This window comes from Oratosquilla oratoria, chromosome 16 (assembly GCF_046742065.1).
Source record: "Oratosquilla oratoria isolate Oo_2021 chromosome 16, ASM4674206v1, whole genome shotgun sequence".
Classification (NCBI taxonomy): Eukaryota; Metazoa; Arthropoda; class Malacostraca; order Stomatopoda; family Squillidae; genus Oratosquilla; species Oratosquilla oratoria.
This window is the reverse complement of record NC_134792.1, coordinates 185,065-206,419: the sequence shown is the minus strand read 5'-3', so window position 1 is coordinate 206,419 and position 21,355 is coordinate 185,065. Positions and strand designations below refer to the sequence as shown.

General features: G+C 38.8%; 1 protein-coding gene across 1 annotated transcript in view; it reads right to left on the bottom strand.

Moving 5' to 3' along the window:
• LOC143034100 (IQ and AAA domain-containing protein 1-like) overlaps nucleotides 1-21,355 on the bottom strand; it is a 118,552-nt gene that overhangs the window by 60,394 nt on the left and 36,803 nt on the right. The window contains exons 6-8 of the mRNA XM_076200043.1: nucleotides 18,957-19,127; nucleotides 11,276-11,413; nucleotides 8,044-8,243 (exon numbers count right to left, since the gene is read on the bottom strand). Of these exons, the coding sequence (XP_076056158.1) occupies nucleotides 8,044-8,243; nucleotides 11,276-11,413; nucleotides 18,957-19,127 (509 nt within the window). The remainder of the gene's footprint in view (nucleotides 1-8,043; nucleotides 8,244-11,275; nucleotides 11,414-18,956; nucleotides 19,128-21,355) is intronic.

The window sequence follows — 21,355 nt, the reverse complement described above, 5'->3', positions numbered from 1 at the left end:
GCAAGCGGAATAGGGCTTATCTAACTTTTAAAAACAATCCAATTTTACCAAACTTGATTACTTTAAAAGGGCGTAAGCAGAGCCCTGTAAAATCATAAAACAGTCTAAGCAAAAATCTTGGCGTGATATTATTTCGACAATTAACATGCACACCCCTCTAACGCAGATTTGGTCAGCCGTCCGAAGAATTGACGGCAAACATGCACCTACCATAAAGACTTTGACGATAGGAGCCACATCTATAGATACGCCCACCGACATCACAAACATAATAGCAGATACATTTATGCAAGCAATACAGATAACTATTCGCCAACATTCCTACAGCATAAACAAAGACTGGAAGCAGAGCCACTGGTCTTCCGTGCACATACACAACACGAATACAATACTCCCGTCCAACTACACGAGCTCAAACAGGCTTTAAGCTCGTGTAGAGGGACCTCTGCCGGCCCGGATGAGATTAGGTATGAGATGCTCCAACATCTAAATTCAATCTCGCTCAACAAATTACTGGAACTGTACAACGAAATTTGGATTAATCATGACTTCCCAGAAACATGGAGACATGCCCACGTCATACCTATTCTCAAAAAGGGAAAGGACCTAAAGAGTCCTTCCTCTTGTCGCCCTATAGCGCTTACCAACTGCTTTTGCAAAGTATTAGAACGTATGGTCAATAACAGATTAAAATTCATTCTCGAATCTCAAGATTTCATAGTTCCTACCCAATGTGGTTTCAGGAAAAATCGAAGTAGTCTCGACCATTTGGTCAACTTAGAACATGATATCCTTTCAAGTTTCGAGAAGAAAGATATCCTTGTAGCTTGTTTCTTAGGTTTAGGAAGAGCCTATGGCATGGCATGGCGACGTGGTATCTTCAAAAAAACTCTATGCACTTGGCCTTAGAGGGAATCTTCCTATTTTCTATTCAAAACTTTTTACTAGAGCGAACATTCTCTGTCAAAATTCAAGATTGCTTTTCATCGGTATGCATACAAGAAAATGGCGTACCACAGGGAAGTGTGTTGAGCCCCACATTACTTATGTTACTTATTAACGATATTCTACCTACTCCACCTCGGGACCTTAAATACTCATTATACGCTGGCGACGTCGGAATCTGGCATTCCTCATCAAACGCTGGTTTTTCCGGCTCTCGGGTATAACTTGCCCTGAACTCGCTCCAGGAATGGTCTGAGGAATGGGGATTTAAGTTTTCGGAAGTAGTCAACAGTGGTTGTATTTTCACGTAGAGCCTAGGCAGAAATCGATCTGCAATTACATGGAAATCCCATTCCAGTACAAAATTCAACCTTTTTCCTTGGCCTGATACTGGACTCCAGGCTAAACTGGAAGGCCTAGTTGATGCATGCAGCAAGAGACTTAATTTGCTCCGCAAACTAACGGGCACAAATTGGAGGGCAGATAGGAAATCTTTGCTAATGATTTATGAGTCCCTAATTAGATCTAAATTAGACTATGGGTGTCAGACTTATGGTTCGGCACTTTTAATTTAATCTTAAGAAAACAATTACATACTGTCACGTATCCAATGTTCATGTGTTTTCTTTCTTTGTCGTGGCGGTCGTAAGTTGTTGTCCAGAACGCAGTTTTCACACACACACACCTTTATCAGCCAGCTGCGGACCAAGTTTGACACACTCATATTCAACATGGTCAGATCAGCGGCGTCTATTGTTAATGCCCTTGCCCTCGGGTCAAGTAAGCCGTGGCCGTTAGTATTGGGGCGCAGATTTGCCAAGTTGTATTTTTTGGTTATGCACCTTTTTTAGTTTGTGTACTTTTTATTCTATGTAATATAACTAAATTTCCTGCGACTGGTTTTTGTGTATCTCTGTTACCATTTGTCAGTACGCTACGACGTACTCGAATCTTTGTACTTAAATATTTTAATTGTATTCAAATTGTATTCGTATGGTAACATTTTCAATCGCCGGTAGACTGGTGGGACATGTGCTTTATGCATGTCGAGTTGTCAGTTAGTTATTTTATTGTCCTTTTTACTTTGTGTTGGTATTAAAGGTTTTATTGTTACATGCATAATATTTTTGTGTGTAACTTAAGGTTGTGTAAGTGGTTAGACTACTAGGCTGTCATTAAGAGTGGTATAGGGAAATTTTCCTTTTATTGCACCCTTCGGCCTTATGGCTCCAGTGACCCATCAGGTCAATTGGCGAGCCCTTTAAAAGAGAGTCAAACCCCTCTTGCTTGCTGCTTCTTCCTCATCTCGAGTCGAGACCCGGCCATTCTGTACCCTTGCGGAGACTTTTCCCACAAGGTATGTAGTATCAGCCTAGGGTTTTAAAAACATGTAAGTGGGTTTTATAGGAAATACATCCTATGCCTGGTACGAGGTTTTGTTAGGATTGTAGGATCCCCTTTTGAGATTTTTTGAATTGGCGTGTATTCGGGCTTTTGTCAATTCTATTCTATTCTCGTGGGTGACCCTTTTCATCTTTTTCCTCCACCTTTTGTTTTTCCCATTACGTCCGTGTATTGTTACGTTTTTTTTTTTTTTTTTTTTATAGGTTTGTAGGTCACCTTTTGGGTTTCTTTTTTAATGTTGGTGTGTCTCAGGTTTTTACCACTTTTAAGTTTTACGTTTTACCACTTTTAAGTTTTCCGTGTGTGATCTTTGTTTTCTCCCACCGAGCACCGAGTTTTTACACAACGGTCTTTTTAGGGTTAATTTAATCTCACATGATTTCCTTGTCTTCTGATTTTTAAGTTATATTAAAATCATATACTTAAAATGTGATTAAGTTTTCTGTTATAAAAGGGTTTTGTTATATAAATAAATGTTTTAAAACGAAAATCACTTTTACGAACCTGGAAAATAAATAGAATAAATTAAATTTAGATATCTTCTCCTCCCCCAATTCGTAACAACGCCCGCTGGCAACACCAGTGAGACAATCTCCACATCACACATAAACAAAAGGAGCACATAACAGACTGGTCAACATCATACAGAAGCAATAGACGGGAGGAACTCAGCATAGCAAGGCTGAGGATGAATTCCTCCTACATCACCCATCTAGATCCTTATATCACTGGCGTATTTCCTCCCCAGTGCAACATCTGCAACACTACACTATCTATAAGACATACTCATACACTGCACGAAATATAACACACAGCGCCAGGCGCTTATACATCATTGCAGACTCAACAACATTCAGTTAAACGTGACAAATCTTTTGGCCAGTGACTGTTTCCTTATTGACAAAGTAGTGTTTTATTTGCGCACAACAGGACTGTTGTGGAAATTGTAATAGTAAATTAAACCGGATCCCAGGTTCACACCAGATTTAATGACCCCCTCATGGGTCGATAGCCTTAAGATAAAAATATATATATATTAGTTATCAAGTCGCAGACAGACCTATATCCCGATAGGTGTCGCAGACAAAAAAAATAATCTCGCACAAATATGAGATGAAATCACATTCAAACGTTAGCAGCAGACAGTCCGTATTTATACAAGGACAGTCATACTTGCTAGGACTACTCTCTAGAGTTGACTAGTTCTTATCATCCAACGTAAAAATGGATGGTTTCCATCTTGGCAGTTAACACTGCTACCTGCTTCTTGGCATTTCCCAGCTCTTTCTCTCTTTGACATTTCCGTCTTTTCGTAGCTCTACGGGATCCACACGAGTCCTTATTGGCTCCCCTTTTTTAAAAAACTCCCATGCCTTCTCTCCCCACCACTCGTTTCAATCTGGCCACTTCGCTTACTTCACACAGAAGTAACGCAGGCAACCTAGGAGCTGAACTAACATTGACGACCAGCAGAGGAGCCAACATTGGCGACTCTACAAATGCCCCAAATGCCAACAGTTTTCAGCACTACTTTAATGAGTGTCACACGGTAGCCCTTTGATAACTCATCGTCAATCGTCAATAAATACTTGATGTCTCTAAATATTTACTTGAAGGTGATAATTTGGAAGTAATCCTTTTGCAACACTCGCACTTTAGCGGCTGTTAAGCTGTATATAATTCTTTCTGTCAATTTTGGTTCGGAAATATCTTTAGTGTTACTAATAATCTGTAAACAACACTCGGCTTTGTACTAGGTTTAGCGCTCCTCCACATTAATAGCGAGGACTGCCTGTAGGTCCACCTGTAGGCGTCACTCAGGTCAGGTCAAACTAAGGTAGCTGCTTCAAACAGTGAGATGATGAGTGGTTGTGTTTCAGTGATCAGAGCCGAAGAGATACAATCTCTACGTAGTAGAATTGTAGCCTTAGAGAAAACTGCTGAGGGCTTTTAAGAGGAAAATCGAGTTATTAGCTCGAAGGCCCAAAACACGGACGACAAACCATGTTTGGAACCTGGGCGGAAAAAGGTGACAAACAAAACACGGAGAGATGGAAAAAGCCCTTACCAGCCCCGCTTGAATGCAGAAACTCTTTTCAAGGTCTCGCGGGTTTACAAGAAGAAACGAAGAAGGTGCAAGAGAAAAAAGGGTAGGGCAGTCGCTAGATCCCTCCCCACCGGTAAGATTTTGGTTGTAGGGGATTGCCAGGTGAGGTATTTAGGTAGGGCCTTCTGTGACAAAGATAGGAAGCATGGGACCCAGGTGTGTTTCCCCGGGGCGGGGATAGGCGATGTTAGAGATAGGATTGAAGAGTGTATAGTCGGGGAAGGTGTGAAACCCATTGTTTTCTTCAGTGCTGGGAGGAATGACATAGTTAAGTTAAGGAGTGAGGAATTAATTGTGCGGTTCCGGGATCCGCTTGATAAGATTAGGAATAAAGGAGGGGTTCCTGTTGTAAGTGGAATCCTTCCGATGAGTAGAATTGGAGAAATGTCGCATTCCAGGTCTATTGCAATGAATTGCAGGCTGGCAAAACATTGTAAGGACAATGGATGGGCATTTGTCGACAACTGGGATAGCTTTTACAGTAAGAATCATCTATATACAAGGGACGGGGTACACTTGTCACCAAAAGATTTCGGCTCCTTGCTGAATCCCTTGAGCGAGAAGTAGGTATCATGCAGGTTTTTTTCGGGTAGGTTACGTGGGAGTCAATGGGGAAGTAATCGGAATATAGTTTAGAAAATAGAAACAGCTCAGAGAGGGACTGAAAAAAAATCACCTAATCAGGTGGAGGGAGGATAAACTAAAATTTTGCAATACAAACAGCAGAAGCATAATGAATAAAAATAATTTGGGCGAGATAAATCATGGGTAGATTTGAAATTGTAGCTATTACTGAATCTTGGATCAATATGCATGATTGACATTTCCTTCTGGAAATAGAGATAAAACAATATATATATATATATATATATATATATATATATATATATATATATATTTTTTTTTTTTTTTTTTTTTTTTTTTTTTTTACAAGGAAAGGTTTGGAAGCAGGGGGGGTGGAGTAGAAGTTTTAGTTATAGATAAAATAAATTGTATTAAAAAAAATTCCTTTAGGGAAGAGGATAGTACGGAATCTATTTGGGTGGAGATTATAGGCAAGAATAAGAAACTTATTAATAGCGTCCTATATAGACCTCCTAACCTCAGCATTAAGTAGACTGATCCCCTGATTCATGAAGCTCGCAGAGCGTCCCAGTACAAAAACATTGTAATCATGGGAGATTTCAATTATAGAAAACATTGACTGGGATATTTTTGTAGGATAATTTTCTAAAAGAAATTATTACCAATCCTACGAGGGTGTAACCCCTCATTAACCATTAGCAGTGGGGGTGGTGTAGCACTTTTCGTTATAGATACAATAAATTGTATTATCAACAATTCCTTTAGGGAAGAGGATAGTACGGAATCTATTTGGGTGGAGATTATAGGCAAGAATAAGAAACTTATTAATAGCGTCCTATATAGACCTCCTAACCTCAGCATTAAGTAGACTGATCCCCTGATTCATGAAGCTCGCAGAGCGTCCCAGTACAAAAACATTGTAATCATGGGAGATTTCAATTATAGAAACATTGACTGGGATATTTTAGTAGGATAATTTTCTAAAAGAAATTATTACCAATCCTACGAGGGTGTAACCCCTCATTAACCATCACCAACCATACATCACCAACCGTACTACTGACACATATTCCAGTCTTGGATGGAGCAGGGCTTCGATGAATTTTTTCATCATCTCTTCATCCATACAGTGGAAAGCCATTTTAATCTTCTGCAGTATTCCGTAAATATCTCCCACAATCCAGCTGATATGTCTGTCAAGTGACAGGTTGTCTTTTATCAACACTCCCAAATCGTTATCCTCTTTTGTTTTTGTAATGGGTTCACTTCCTAAGGAATAGTTTAAGGACGGTCTTTTGCCCCTATTGCCTATTTCCAGTACTTTGCATTTTTTGGTATTAAACTTCGTTTCCCATTTTTGGTTCTATACAAAAATAGTGTCTAGATATTTTTGCAATAGTCTACCAGCCTCCTCATTTTTCACTTTTCTCATTATTTTTCCATCGTCTGCAAATATGTTGGCAGAGCTTGTTGTTCCTTTCAGCATATTATTGATATAGACAAGAAACATTATTGTTGTAAGCATTGAAACTTGTGGAACTTCACTTGTTACTGCTCTTTATCTTGACATCTTACCCCTTACTACTATCCTCATGTATTTTTCCTTTATATATATATATATATATATATATATATATATATATATATATATATATATATATATGTATGTATGTATATATATATACTATAATAAAGTAGTAGCCTCTGTCTGTTTGTTTGTTTGATCACGAACTCCTCCTAGGGTTTTGCAGATAGACCCCCATAACCATATATATTTTGATACACTATCCTTCCAGGTACTTGGATAACTATATTTCATTTAAGAAAAAAATATTTTGGTTAGGGTTAAGGGTTAAAGTTAGGTGGGTTATGGTTAGGTGAGTGATTATTCACGAACTACTCCTAGGTTTTTGCAGATAGACCCCTATAACCATATATATTCTGAAACCTTATAACCCAAGGTACTTGGAAAACTATCTTTTATTTGTCTGTCTGTCTGTTTGTTTATTTGTTTGTTTGTTCAGGGACTCCTCCTTGGATTTTGCATATAGACCCCCATAACCATATATATTCTGATACCCTATCACTCCAGGTACTTGGATAACTATATTTCATTTTCAAAAAATATATACATTTTGGTTCTAAGTTCTCGCTTTCCTAAAAATAAATAAGTAAATAAGATAAATAAGACCTATTGGGACTTTCGTTCCTTATTTCTGTCTGGGCTGAGGACTCTTCAAAAACCTCACAGTTCATTATAAACTACACCTATTTCAATTTTTTTCTTCCTCCCTGCGAATTCTTGTATAGTAATTTCTAACTTGTTTTATTGCTTCTTCTCTTGCTTCATTTTCCCCAAGCCGCGTCCGTGGCCTTTACTGTAATCTCACACTTTTTGTTAAACCAGACCTGTTTCTGCATTTTCCTTCCACTAGTTTTTGACACATATTTGTTCGTTTCCCCGTTGTAAATGTCAAGAAAGATTTCCCATTCCCCCCTTATTCCCGTAGTATTTATGAATTTTTCTCAGTTTATTTAAAGATTATTTCAACCCTGAGTAATCCACTTTCCTGAAATCGAGTCTCTCTTGCCCGTGTGATTTATTCCTTGGCTCTATTTTATTATTCTCTAGCTAAAATTAAAATTGTATATGGTCACTTTTTGCTATGGGGCAAGGGTAGTTCAATGAACTGATGATGTCTGGCTCTTTGGTTAGTAACAGATTTAATCTTGTGGAAATGTCATATCTTACTTGCGTCACTTCCTTTACCCACTGGGTCACTTTGTTCTTCATTACTATACTTAACAGGTTATTTCTCAATATATCTGCTTTGCCGCTTGCTTCCCATTCCGCCCAGTTGACCTCACTGCAATTGAAATATCCGTGTGTGTGTGTGTGTGTGTGTGTGTGTGTGTGTGTGTGTGTGTGTGTGTGTGTGTGTGTGTGTGTGTGTGTGTGTAAGATATATTCACGTAACCATGCAATGCATTTATGGCCTTACTTTTGAGCAAAGACCCACTCCCTGATGGTATCTTCCATGCTTGTCATCAGTCCCATTGCCTCCTCCTGCAGGATTTTGCTCTTAACCCTCTGCTGCATCTGTTCATACTCTTCTTTCCTTTCCTGTTGCATCCTGTACCGCCCCTCCTTCACCTTCTCCAACTGAATTGCGCAGCTCCAGTTGAGGTTGGGTTCCGGACGCTGTTGGACAAAAAATATCGCTCAGATAAAGTTTAATTTACCTGTTGTATAGTGTGTCCTTACCTAATCATATTTACCAATATAAAAGTGTAAGGTGAACTCATCACTGGTTTTACACCTACAGGGAGGCTTGTCTTAGTGCACAAAGACACCTAAAAACGAGACATGAGGGAAGAGGACATCAATCCTGCAAAATGGGAGTCAATGACTGAAGATCGCAACAGCTGGAGAAGTACAGTGAAGGCATGTGTCCAGAGAAGCAAGGAGAAGAGAGAATAGCATTGAGAAGAGGGAAGAGAATGCAGACAGCAGAGGAAAGAATCCATACCCTCTAAACCTGATGAGGTCTTCAACTGCATCAAATGTAATAGAGTCTGCCAATCAGATTGTACACCCACAGCAAGTGCTACAACTCTACATGACCGATCACGGGGCGAAGTTCCCCTGCCTCCCGAGGCAGACGGACGTCACCAATAGCATAAACTATCACGCTGTTATGTTTATGTCGGCTCCATGTGTTAAGTCCTTCACACATTAGATCATCATTTATTAAAGCACATTGAAGCTTTCCATCCACTCGAATATAATCTTTCCATTGCCATTGCCAATATGAAACTACTCCAGTCTTTTGACACATTCCCCTCCCTTAGGTGTATATTAAACAACCTCACTAGCAACTCCATTATAACAATTTTTTCCTTTCTCAGATACTCCACATGAAACCCATCCAACTCAGATGTCTAACCGGCTTTTATAATTTTAAATTATCGTTTCAGCTTACCTAATTGTATCTACCTAATTGCAATATACAGGAAAGGAGCAACACTCATTGGGTCCTGCCTCCTACTCTCTAGTTTATCATACCTAGCCTCAAAGTATGATAAATTGGAGAGTAGGAAACAGGACTGTAACCTTCCCAGTCTGTTATCCCATCACAATTAGTCCATCACTTTCCTCCTCCACATTTAACAATTCTCTGATATATTCTATCTTCCCTTTAACACCTTTGTTTCCATGAACATCTGTCTGTCTGCACTCTTTATCTTTTATTCTCTACCTAACTCGTCCTCCTTACTTTTTCACTTCCTTCCAAAATATGTTTATATTATTTCTTAATTACCTGTTAACCTCCTACCCCACTGACCATCGCTCTCGTCTGCCTTCTTTCACCTTGCATTTTGTTTCTTCTCGCTTCTTTTTGTATTTTTCATATACTTGGTAATAAAATATTCATAAAATTGCTATTTCCCTTCCATCATCGCCTTCTCCTCTTCATCCCACTATTTGCTACCTCTCCTTCTACTGACTCCCATCCTTCTCATCCTACATACCATCTTTGCACATTTTACCACTTCCTCCTTGAAATGTAACCATTCTTCTTTTGTTTGTTTTTACCCCTACCCTTCACTGCCTCCAACAATTCTCTCAGCATATCCTGGTTTTTTATATCCTCCTTAATACAATCACCAATGCTATTCAACCTATTCACAAGTGACTTCTCAACTCCCAACCATGAGTAGGCCTAAAAGTCAACCTCTCACCTATGTGGACAACCTAACTGTGACAACACAGCACTACAATTACAAAATAGCATCCAAAACACAAAACATTACACCAATAAGTTAGAATTATGGATGAAATAAAGCAGGATGTTTTCTATCTCTCAGAATTCATCGGTGTTGTTTCTGACAACAAAATATTATGATGCACCCAACAGCCAGGCTAAAAGGTTAACTTCTCCCACTGGAAAAAAAAAATAGAATAAAATAAATTATCTGGCATCTCTTTTGATACACACATGACCTTTAGCCCACACATCAAAGACCTCACAGGAAAGAGAAACAAGAAATTGAACATACTAAGAATGGTGGCAGTTAAAGGATTTGAACAGCAGAAAGAAATGATAATTAATCACTTTCCAAACATAAAAATTACACTTATCTATGAATCTACAACATGATACCAAACAATTATGAAAACAAACAAAAAACTCATAAAGAAAAACATATAAAGCCTTACAAATAATAACTGGCTGCCTCAAGACAACCCAATCAAACCTTCACATTCAGTAACCAAAATCCTTCTCATAGACAGCAACTCAAAATTATGACAGACACACAGTTCGATGCAAGAACCCGCAACTCCCCCTACCCCTCACACTACATCACACAGGCACAGCCAACTGAATATAATATAATAACAAGTACATGTACATACTACTAAAAATCTACAAAAATCTGCCCCCAGGATCTCATATATCCATACAAAAACAAATACATATCCAGAGCACAAAACAAATACTCTACAAGAGTCTTCCAAATTCTACACCTCACCAGGTTCACCCAGACATGAATGCGGCTATGAAATCACCCACAAAAGAATTAAGAACCACATTGGCCTAACTGCATTTAGGTCGCCATCCTGCTTTAAAACAGCACCAACGTAGAATTGGCCTGGCAAGAGACCCCAACTGTCCTAAATACAACCACCACACAGAAGGCAAAGAATACCTTATTCTACAGTGATCTACTCTCACCCTATCCAAATGATACAAAATATCTTCTCTGAGTGATTAATTGGCTCAACTGACAGTTATGGCTAGTTACCTTGGGTATTAAGAGACCCACAGAGACACAGAGCAATAGATTGATTGAATATACAGAACATCATGATCATAGCTCTTTTTCTGTATACTGATATCAGGTAAATTCATAATCTATAGGTTGACTTATGAACTATATTTGTGGCCGTGTACAATTTCATGATAGTCAAGGGTTTCCTGTAAGAGAGAATTGGGTCACAGATTGACTGATTGACTATTAAGAGTTATAATATGAATTCTCTCCATAATAAACATTATGTATTCTCCTGGAATAAGCAAACTGAAATAGAAAAATAATTATCAGCATAAAGGGTAAAGCAAACTATGATATAAAAATTGGCATTTCTAGTCAAATATATACTGGACTCCCATACTCTGCGTTTGGCCTCTTTCCTACATTTACTACTGTTTGTAACTTTTAAGTACTCACCAGTCCAAGAAATATTTCCTCCTGCCGGCGCATTTCCAGAACACATTTCCTAGCTAACATCCCCCTTGTATGAGCCTGTATGCAGATCACAGCTTCCTCAAGGGGCATCATCTGTTTCCCACGCCCTCTCTCTCGTTCCTACAATATAGAAGGCAAGTGGACAATGGAAAGGTTACATGAATACTCTTGCACAAAGATTTTTCATGTAACTGCATTGGAAGAATATTCCACTAGAGTTAAAGAAATTTTCTAATTACATAATATTTCTATTTCATAAATTAGACATATAAACTGGTCTATCATACCTCACAAGGCTGTCCATACAATAATGATAATTGTTAGTCTGAGTTTCACAGATTAGAAAACCCTAGCCCCTTTAGTAGCAAACAATGTCGTCGCCACTGTCCTCACTTATGGATACAGCGACTCACTTTGCCCAATTGTTACCTTCTGTCTAGGAGAATCCAACTCTCCAATTCTTTAATATATTTCTTCTGTTCAGATATAGAATACAGCGCATTCTCCGAATTTCCACCAAGAAATCCCCCTAGAGCACGTACACAAGATCCTACGTGAACTTTGCAGTGACGTTGTGATTTCCTTAGTCCAATGATCTTTAACTTTATATTCAAGATCCTCCCCAAACGGCGTGATCTTACATTCGCGACCAAATAAGAATTTTCTCCTCCTGCATCCTTTCATTAATCAGATTCTTTGTTTCAAGCCTTTACGACAATATTGCTTAGAATAATTTTGAGTCTCTGAATAATTCTCATTTAGGTTACAAAGGAATCTCATTTCAGAAATAAGTAAACACATATTCGAGCTTCCAAGCTTAGCTACTTTATCATCTACACAAAGCGGACTCAGGTAGCTCGCTCGGGTTGTTATTTACAAACAATATCTTGTTACCTACACAAATCGGAAAAGCGGCCTCAGGCCGCTCGCTCGGACTGTTATTTACAAACAACCTACCTATAAAATGCAAAACCCGTTTTCTACCCCCTCTTTCTACCCTCTTTTCTACCAACCTCTTACAGGGCTCGGCAGCTACCAGTTGGCCGTCCCGACCAACCTTTTTCTACCAGCCTCACATGGCTCCGGCATACTACAATTCTCATACTGGCAATGGTTGTATTCTCTTTAATCTTTTTTTTTTTTTTTATAATCAATGATGTTAAGCCAGCAATAACTAAGGAGGAGAAAAGAATAATCATAAAAAGAAATATACCATAGTTACTATAATATTTGTTTATGTTTGACCTCAATGGATGTAGCTTTCTTGTTTTAAAAAAATTGTGATTTTTCTGGGAAGGCAATGTTGATATATGTGAGGTATATTTTATCGGTTATATGCACTGTATTCAGGGCGTTAGTAATAGTGGAGACTGTCCCTGCATGTATTTCACACTTGTCAGAAGCCGAGACTGAACCTTCAATTGATTTCAATTTAGAATCTATTTCAAGACAGATAATGGATATTCTGGCTTTGCTTAGAAAAAATAGGAAATGTGAACATCCTATGTTACTATGAGTAACCTGGTTTATAAATATATCTTTGTAGTGACCGTTCTGCATTACATATTCTTAACTAGTAAAGCTTCACAAGAATTTTATAATGCTTCACGGAACACGAAAATAAAAGCACGACACAGGTATAGATTATTGTTTGTAATCTTACAATTCCTAATGGAGATGTTTTTGAAATCTAAAATTATACTTATACATTGCTTTCATGACTGAGCAAGGCTCCAGGTCGCACAGGATTCCAATCCCAGGCATGCACCATACATATTAATATTATAATTCCAGTCTTCGTCTGTAAAAATTGATAGTATTAACATTAAGTTTATATATGATATGGTCAATATATTCCTGATATTCTTCAGAACTCAAAGATTCCTAATAGAATGTATAAAATAGATATCCTGGTTTTTTTTTCACATCAAAAAGAGTTGTTGTCTCAGTCATCGTTGTCACAATTATCATCATTAGTAAATTCTATCATAGTTCTTGTTAAATCATCTACATGTCTAACTGACACTTCCCTAATTTCTATGTGTAAGATCTTGTATTTATTTCCACCCGCAAAATCAATTATTCTATACATACCGGAGTATTTGGGTGAAATTTACTACTGATTGTATGCATCTTGGCCATGACCAAATCGCCTAGTTGTAATTCTATTTTGTGAGCTATTTTCTATTGTTTCTTCATCTCTTGTGAATATTCTTCCATGTATTATCTAACTCTTTCGTGTATGGATTGAAATGTATGTATCCTATTTGAGATGTAATCACCTATATTATACGCTGGCTTCGGTTCTGTAATTAAGATTTCATATGAGAAAATTTTGTCTTCCACATAGATAATATAGTGTGGAGTTTCATCTGTAATTGTATTGGTTTAGTTATTGAGTGCACATTTAACATAAGGAATCCAAGTTATACTATGTAGGCTTATCAAACCTCTAAGACAAGTGATCATTTTCTTATTTAATATTTCTACAACTCCTTTGCTCTGAGGATGATTGAATTTAATATTAATTTTGTTTATCTTAAATAACCTACATAATTCTTCCAAGATTTTGTTGTTAGATTCAGTACCATTGTCTGAAATTAAGATCTTGGGAGTAGTGAAATTACAGATTATTTGTTCATATATTATTGAAGCAATTGTTTTAGCTCTCTTATTTGGAATGGGTTGTAAAATACAAAATGTTGACAGATAACACTGGTCAACAAAGAATTTGTCCCATGTAAAACAACAGCTGTATCTCATATGTTTGTGCATGCAAAATTCAAAAATAATGTCCAGTTTTTTCCATCACCCACAGTTTTTGTGTTTCACGGTATGCTACGATATATGTGTTACGTGGGATAAATTTCAATCAAGCGATTGGCAACACAGTTTGGCAACACTGCGTCAGTGACGAGCACGGTGAAAGGTTTCACCGTGACATTCTGAACATGGAAACCTTGTATCAAGGGAAGTAAAGCTCTTCAATGTTGGCTGATTACTCATTTAATAGTTGTAATTGATTAAAATCTAATATGCTATCACAGAAAAATTATGCCTGATAGAAAATTTCTGAAATCATTTTTGAGATTAGCAGAAAAATTATATCAAGTTCACCTCATTTTGCTTGTGGGACAGTCATTTTAATAAATGTTGTTGACCAGTGTAATTAATGGCAACAAATCCATATTCATGTCCATTTTCAGACATAGGTAACTCTAGCATATCTAAGTAAACTCTTTCCCAAGGTTTCTGTGGTATGGGATATGATAGCATAGAAGCAGGCGTCTGTGTATTTCCTTTTACCTCAACACATTTCAAGCAATTTTCAATATGAAAGTAAATATCTCTCTTCATGTCTGGCCAAAAGTATTTAATTTGAGCTTGTCTATATGTTTTATCTTTTCCTGGATGAGAACTATAATCACTGCCATGAAGTAATCTTAATACCTCTGGAACAAGAGTTTGTGGAATCATCAACTGATTCACTGTGCCCCTGGAAATATCCTTCCCACTTACGACCGTTTTTCTATACAAAAGTCTATTATATCCCTTTGGTAGTTTTGGAGAAATACCTCGTGGGTTCATCAAGTACTGTGCCACTTTTTCCAAAGTCTGATCTCATCACTGTTTTTCATCCCCATCACTTTCAGTTCCCGTCTCTCCGTAATTACTGTTTTAATTCAATTTACTGTTCCCTTTTATGGTATTATATTTCTTCATTCACTTTCCTTCACCAAATCTTCTGTAGCAAGTTAGTAATGTTTCTGGATAGGGTGAATCAAACTGGGTAAAATATTTTCTTCGTTTTTTGTTTTTGTTTTTTCCTCGAATGTTACACTTGGCTGTTAATTTACACCAAGGGACTCCCGCATGGGATCCTCAATCCACTCATTACGTCACTTCTGCTCCGACTTCACTACCTAATTCATCCAATAATCTTTACTTTTACAAATAAGTGCCTTCCCTAAGGGCGTGACTTTTCTCCCATGTACCAATATTTTTTTTTTCTCCTCCTCCACCCTTCTCTAATCAGAAATACCGTTATAACGTCCTAAGAAATACTGCTTACACAAGCAATCTCGATATCAAAGGCAGAAATGGCTTAGTTTACATATAGTCACATCAGCATTAAAATATGTACCCTAGCGGTTGTTTATAAACTTTAGACGGTGAGCGAGATTATGCAACGCCTTCGCTACTTATGTTTACCAAATATCTAACTCGTAAAAATAAAATTCTCGCCACCTACCCCTCTATCTTCCTTACTTATCTACCATTGTCTATCAGCCTCTTACACTGTTCCTTTATTATCAATTATTCATCTAATGTTACTAGTTCATTAATACTGCAGATAAAATTTATCAACCCTGCCGTTGGTTAGCTAATATTCCTAGAGAGTGCATCTGCTGCAACGTTCTTCCCACCTGGAATGTATTCAAATTTAACCTCGTAACATTGAAGTGTAGTAAACCACCTGGCTATTCTGCCTCTAAGATTCTTGTATTTGAATAAGTTCTGAATAGCTGTATGATCAGTTCACACTCTGATTGGATATTACAGTATTATATCTCTAAAACTCTCCAGTGAGTATATCACTGTTAATGTTTTCCTTTCTGTAATGGAACAGTTTTTCTCTGCACTATTACAAAGTCTCGATGTGAAAACTATTGGTTGCAATTTACCATCACTTTCTTGTATCAGTATGCCTCCTAACTGACGCATCAGTACAAAGAATGAACTCTTTATCATAATTAGGAAAAAAGAGAACTGGAGAACTAGTAAGTTTATCTTTCAACTTGTCAAAAGCTTGTTGTTCAGGTCCTCAAATGAACCTTGAATCTTTCCTTAACAAATAAATTAATGGATTAGATATGTCTGTATATCCCTTAATAAAAATTATATGATATCCTGTCAATCTCAAGAAACTTCTAACTTCCACCACATTGTTCGGTACAGGGTAGTTCTTTACTGCTTCTACCTTTGATTTCACTGTACTAAGTCTATGTCTATTTATCTTATGTCCCAAATAAATTACACCGTCTTCCAAACCTTACATTTTTTTCAAGTTTCACTTTCAACCCTGCTTCAACTAATCTTGAGAATACCAAATATAATTTCTTAAAGTGCTTAGTTGTTCTTTGGGAAACTATTAAAATATTATCTAGTAATACACTGGCTGTGTTTCCTAACAATCTAGCTAGTACTGTATTCATTAATCTCATATAAGTTAATGGACTGTTACATAAACCAAATGGCATTCACTTGAAAACGTAGTGCCCCGTTGGTGCAGAAAATGCTATATAATATCGAAAATCTTTATGCACCTCGACCTGCCAAAAAGCTGATGTGATATCTATAGTGCTAAAATACAGATTCTCGGTTCCCAAACTACGAAGTATATCTGCTATTACCGGTAACGATAGTCGATCAGGTATTGTCTGTTTATTCAATTCCTTTTGTCAATAATGGATAGTAGTAAGATGAGACTGTACGATGCAGGATTTTCAGGTGGTTTGTTTGACTTCAAGATTGGGATTATGTGAGCTCATCCACATATGTTTATTATTTTGTTGTATAACCAGTAGTTGAAAATTTTAGTTAAAGCTCTTATTTTTGTTTGGCCAAGGTGTTTGAGGTGGGTGTTTGGGATCTTCTCTGTGCCTTCAGCTTTGGATTTTCTCTCTCTCTCTCTCTCTCTCTCTCTCTCTCTCTCTCTCTCTCTCTCTCTCTCTCTCTCTCTCTCTCTCTCTCTCTCTCTCTCTCTCTCTCTTCTGTATATTTACTGGTGGAAGAGGGAGGGGGTTTCAGTGTCAAATTTGATTTTTCATGTTTCTTTCATCATTATCCTATTTTCCTATTAACTGAAATTCAATCTAAAATGCTTGTTGACTTCTAGGGTTAGTCATTTTTTTAGCCTTTCAATGTGGAAAACACTATTGTTCATATTCTATTGTTAGAAAATTCCATTTAAATAATGCTAATGTTGCTATGCAAATTAATCAGTGAAAGGATTGACAAAATTAGCTATAAAAAGCAGCTCCTTCAAAGGAATGGTATGTACAATTGATACTAATTAATTTGTTTTGTGGTCATACCTCCATATTAAACACACATCAACAATGACCTATCTTATGGATTTTGTTCCAGCTAAAGGTGGGTAATTTCATTCAACTGAAGTGTTTATTGTTAGTGTGTGGTGATGGCACAACAGTCCACCTAGCGGGTGGCAAGAGCGTGCTGTATGCAAAACGACAACAACCTTCCCCACACACCTCCCGCCCCAGCCAGTAAAAAAGGCAGTAGAAACGACATCTCGGAGTTAGTAAGCCCACGAGCTGCCGCCTGCCCTGACCTCCCCTCACTGTCTATAAGTTTTGATGATGATGCCGGGCCATACCCAAACTCCCCTAATGTCTATAAGTCCTGATGATGCTGCCGGGCCAGACACTAAATCTCCTGCCTCTGTAAGACCTGTGCTGCCGCCGGGCCAGAACCTAAGTCCTGTGCTGCTGCCAGGCAAAACTTCCTTCACTCTATAAGGTGCACAAAGTCCTGTAGCTGCCACCGGGCCGCGTCCTTTTCACAGTATTGTAAGACCTTACGCTGTTGTGGGGCATCACACTCTTTCCCTCTCATGCACACGAGTTCAAATATAAATATGATAATTGGAAATGAAAGATATTGATTAAGTTGGGACCGTACATGAATTTAAGTCTAGGTATATTAGAAAATTAGAGAATACGAGACAGGACCCAATGAGCGTTACTCCTTTCCTGTTTACATTCGGTAAAAGGTAAATACACAAAGTCCTGTTGCTGCTGTCAGACTGTGCACTAAAATCTTTCTATCTTCTTCAAGACATCGACTAGCGCCAACTGTGGATACCCCGGAGTTGTTGAGAAGGATCTGCAGGACGACGCCCCAGGGGAGATGCCGTGACAGCTAATACCCATCAGCCACACGCCCACCCACCAAGTACTAGTGGCATAAGACGCCCGCCACACCCACTGACCAGAGGACTCGCCTAGGGACCCCCGGCTTACCGCCACTCCAGTCCCAGCAGACTCTACATCTACGTTAGGTACCCCATGGGACCCCACACCCATAACGCTCACCTTATAAACCTTCCGCCATCTCTGGCGAATGCTATTTACCGTTAAAGGGTAGAGTTTTACCTGGTGGTATTCTAGTTAAGTGTATTTGGCTTATCAGCTTAACTATAAAGCCTACCAATATTTTTTGTAACTATAATTGCCAAAGTTAATAGAATTCTTCTTTCTAATGGTAGAAAGTGATAGCCAGGGCTGGCAAAAAGGTTAAAAAGTACGGCCCTTAATGTCAGAATGGGAATATTTCCAACAGCTAGTGTTCCCCATTAAATGTGCCGGCATTACATGTTTGTAACTTATGTAGATTGCACTTCCTATTGTAATAAAGATATTTAGTATTTGTCGTGTATTTGGCTGTCTTCCCCTCAACCCCCACGCCTAACAATTAGTATGCAAGGGGCCTTGGTCAGTCAACCAAGGCCCCCTTTAGCCCAGAATTCATCCATCAGCTATGTAAAATTGCCTATCCAGAGCCCAAACAAAGTCCATATAATACATCATTATACTGAAGAAGTTAATAGAATACCTACCTACATCTTACTCCTACTTACCAGTTTTGCAAGCAGGTCTCTGCGGTATTCCACCTTCACCCGGCCTTGCCTCGCTCTCTCATGCCTCTGGAGGATCACAATGGCCTCACTTACAGTAAGAGAAGGAAGATCTTCAGTTTGTGTGCCATAAAAACCTGTCCGCTTCAAACAGTCATCAATGAAATCATCTCTCTGTAAAATACATAACTAAATAAATACATAAATAATTACAAGTGCACATCTAGTACATTAAGAATACATCAAAAAAGTAATGCAAAAATGTGTATATACTGTAATTATATCATTCCCATAGACAATCAAGACAAAGTAAATAATGCTATAGTATGGATGGCGAAGAATAATGGGCGTGTATTGACTAGCACATTTAATTTTGGACAAACTAAACCATATGAGAGGTACAAAGAAAAGAGAACAGAAGTAAAGCATAAGATAAAGGAAGCAAAGAGGAAAGCAGATGTGAAATGGGGTAAGAGTTTGACAGATTCTTTTTAAAGTAATAAAAAGATGTTTTGGAAGGAAATTAAGAGAGGAAGAGAGGCGAGTCAAGCAGACAAGAAAAGGTAAAAGGTACAAATGGAGAGATGATAATGAAAGAGACAGCAGTAAGAGGAAAAATGGGCAAAGTGTTTTAGGGATTTACTAAATGTGAAGGAGGATAGGGAGGGAAAGGTAGTTGAAGTGGGAAGCGCTAATAAAAGGACAATAATGAATGAGGAAAATGGAGAAAATATAAGAAAAGATGAGGTAAGAGCAGTTATTAAAATGATGAGAGCAGGTAAGGCACCTGGGTTAGATGGGAGTCACGCGGAGTGTCTAGAAAAAGTGAGTGGACTGGCTGGTGAGGTTGTATAATTTTTGTCTAAAATAGGGTAGAGTGCCGTAAGACTGGGTGGGTGCATGTATAGTTCCTCTTTACAAGGGGAAAGGGGACAAGTGTGAGTATAGTAGTTTCAGAGGAATCAGTGTGAGTAATTGATGAGGAACAGTGTGAGTTTAGGACAGGCAGGAGTTGTGTGGATCAGATTTTTGTGGTGAGACAGATATGAGAAAAGATAAGGATTTTTTTTTTTTTTTTTTTTTGAGGGGGGGCTTTATGAATTTGGGAAAGGCTTCTCACAGGGTAGACAGGAAGGCACTGTGTGAGGTGTTACAGATATATGGGATAGGAGGAAAGCTGTTAAGAGCAGTCAAGAGTTTTTAAAAGAATTGTAGAGCCTTGTTAAAATTAGAAATGGAGAGAGTGAGTGGTTTGAGGTAAAGGTGGGACTTTACCAGGGATGTGTTATGTCGCCTTGGCTGTTCAATTCATACGTGGATGAAGTGGTGCAAGAGGTAAATGCAAGAGTAATGGCCAGGGGATTGAAGATGGTTAAAGAAAACGGAGAAAATGGGGGATAAGCTAGTTTTTGTTTACTGACGACATTGCGCCTGTGGCAGGATAAGAGGAGTGACTAAGAAAGTTAGTGACGGTGTTTGGGAAGATGTACGAAAGAAGGAAGTTGAAGATAAATGTGGGTAAAGGTGATGAGATGTACAAGGGGAGAATATGGCAGCAAATTGGAAGTGAATATTAAGAGAGAGAGACTGGAATAAGTGGATAGCTTTAAATACTTGGGGGCGAATGTGGCAGGAAAGGGAGTGGAGGTGGAGGTAGAATGTAAATCATTCCGTGGCCTCACCCGCGGAGATTGGGAAAATTACGCCTCTCCTAACGCCATTGTTGAGATGCTGCTTAACCTCGGCCCTCCGGTGCTTAGGGACCGAGGCAATAGTATGACAAATGTGTGCTTGAACGTCCTCCAGCTAGTGTATGTGATGCGGCGCTCCCTCCATGACAGGTAGTGGATTTCTGTCAGTGTTAAATGTTGTCGACGAGAACTCCCTCAGCAACCATTCCTCGAGCAGTTGCAAAGGCAGAGAGAGGTCTGGGAGGAGAGCAACCGGAAACGTCTTCTGTCACTTTCGCAGCGGCGATGGTTGGCGGTGGGTGTGGGAAGCTGTTGTACACCTGGCCTAACTCATTACAGGCGGTGCACGAGAGAAAAGGCGCTCCAGTCTTGACAAAGTGCACCTCTTCCAATGCTGAGCGCCCTGGGAGACTGATGTGGCAGGGCGCAGCTCCAAGGCTGGCCAGTGGGATCTTGGCTAGGTCTTTGAGTCCAGACCGACGCTGCAACAGTGCAGGCCGGAGACCAAACGGTGACGTTAGGGCCGAGCCAGCTACACACAAATGGGCTCCCGTGTCAGCCATCACTGTGGTGGAACACAGCTGACTACCCGCCTGTGTCGTCAGCTGTACTTGCAGAAGTGGCTCCGGGGCGATACTGCGGCGCAGACGGTTACACTATTTACAATATTGCCAGTCCCATACTTTCTGAAGCTCCTATACCTTTTAAAGT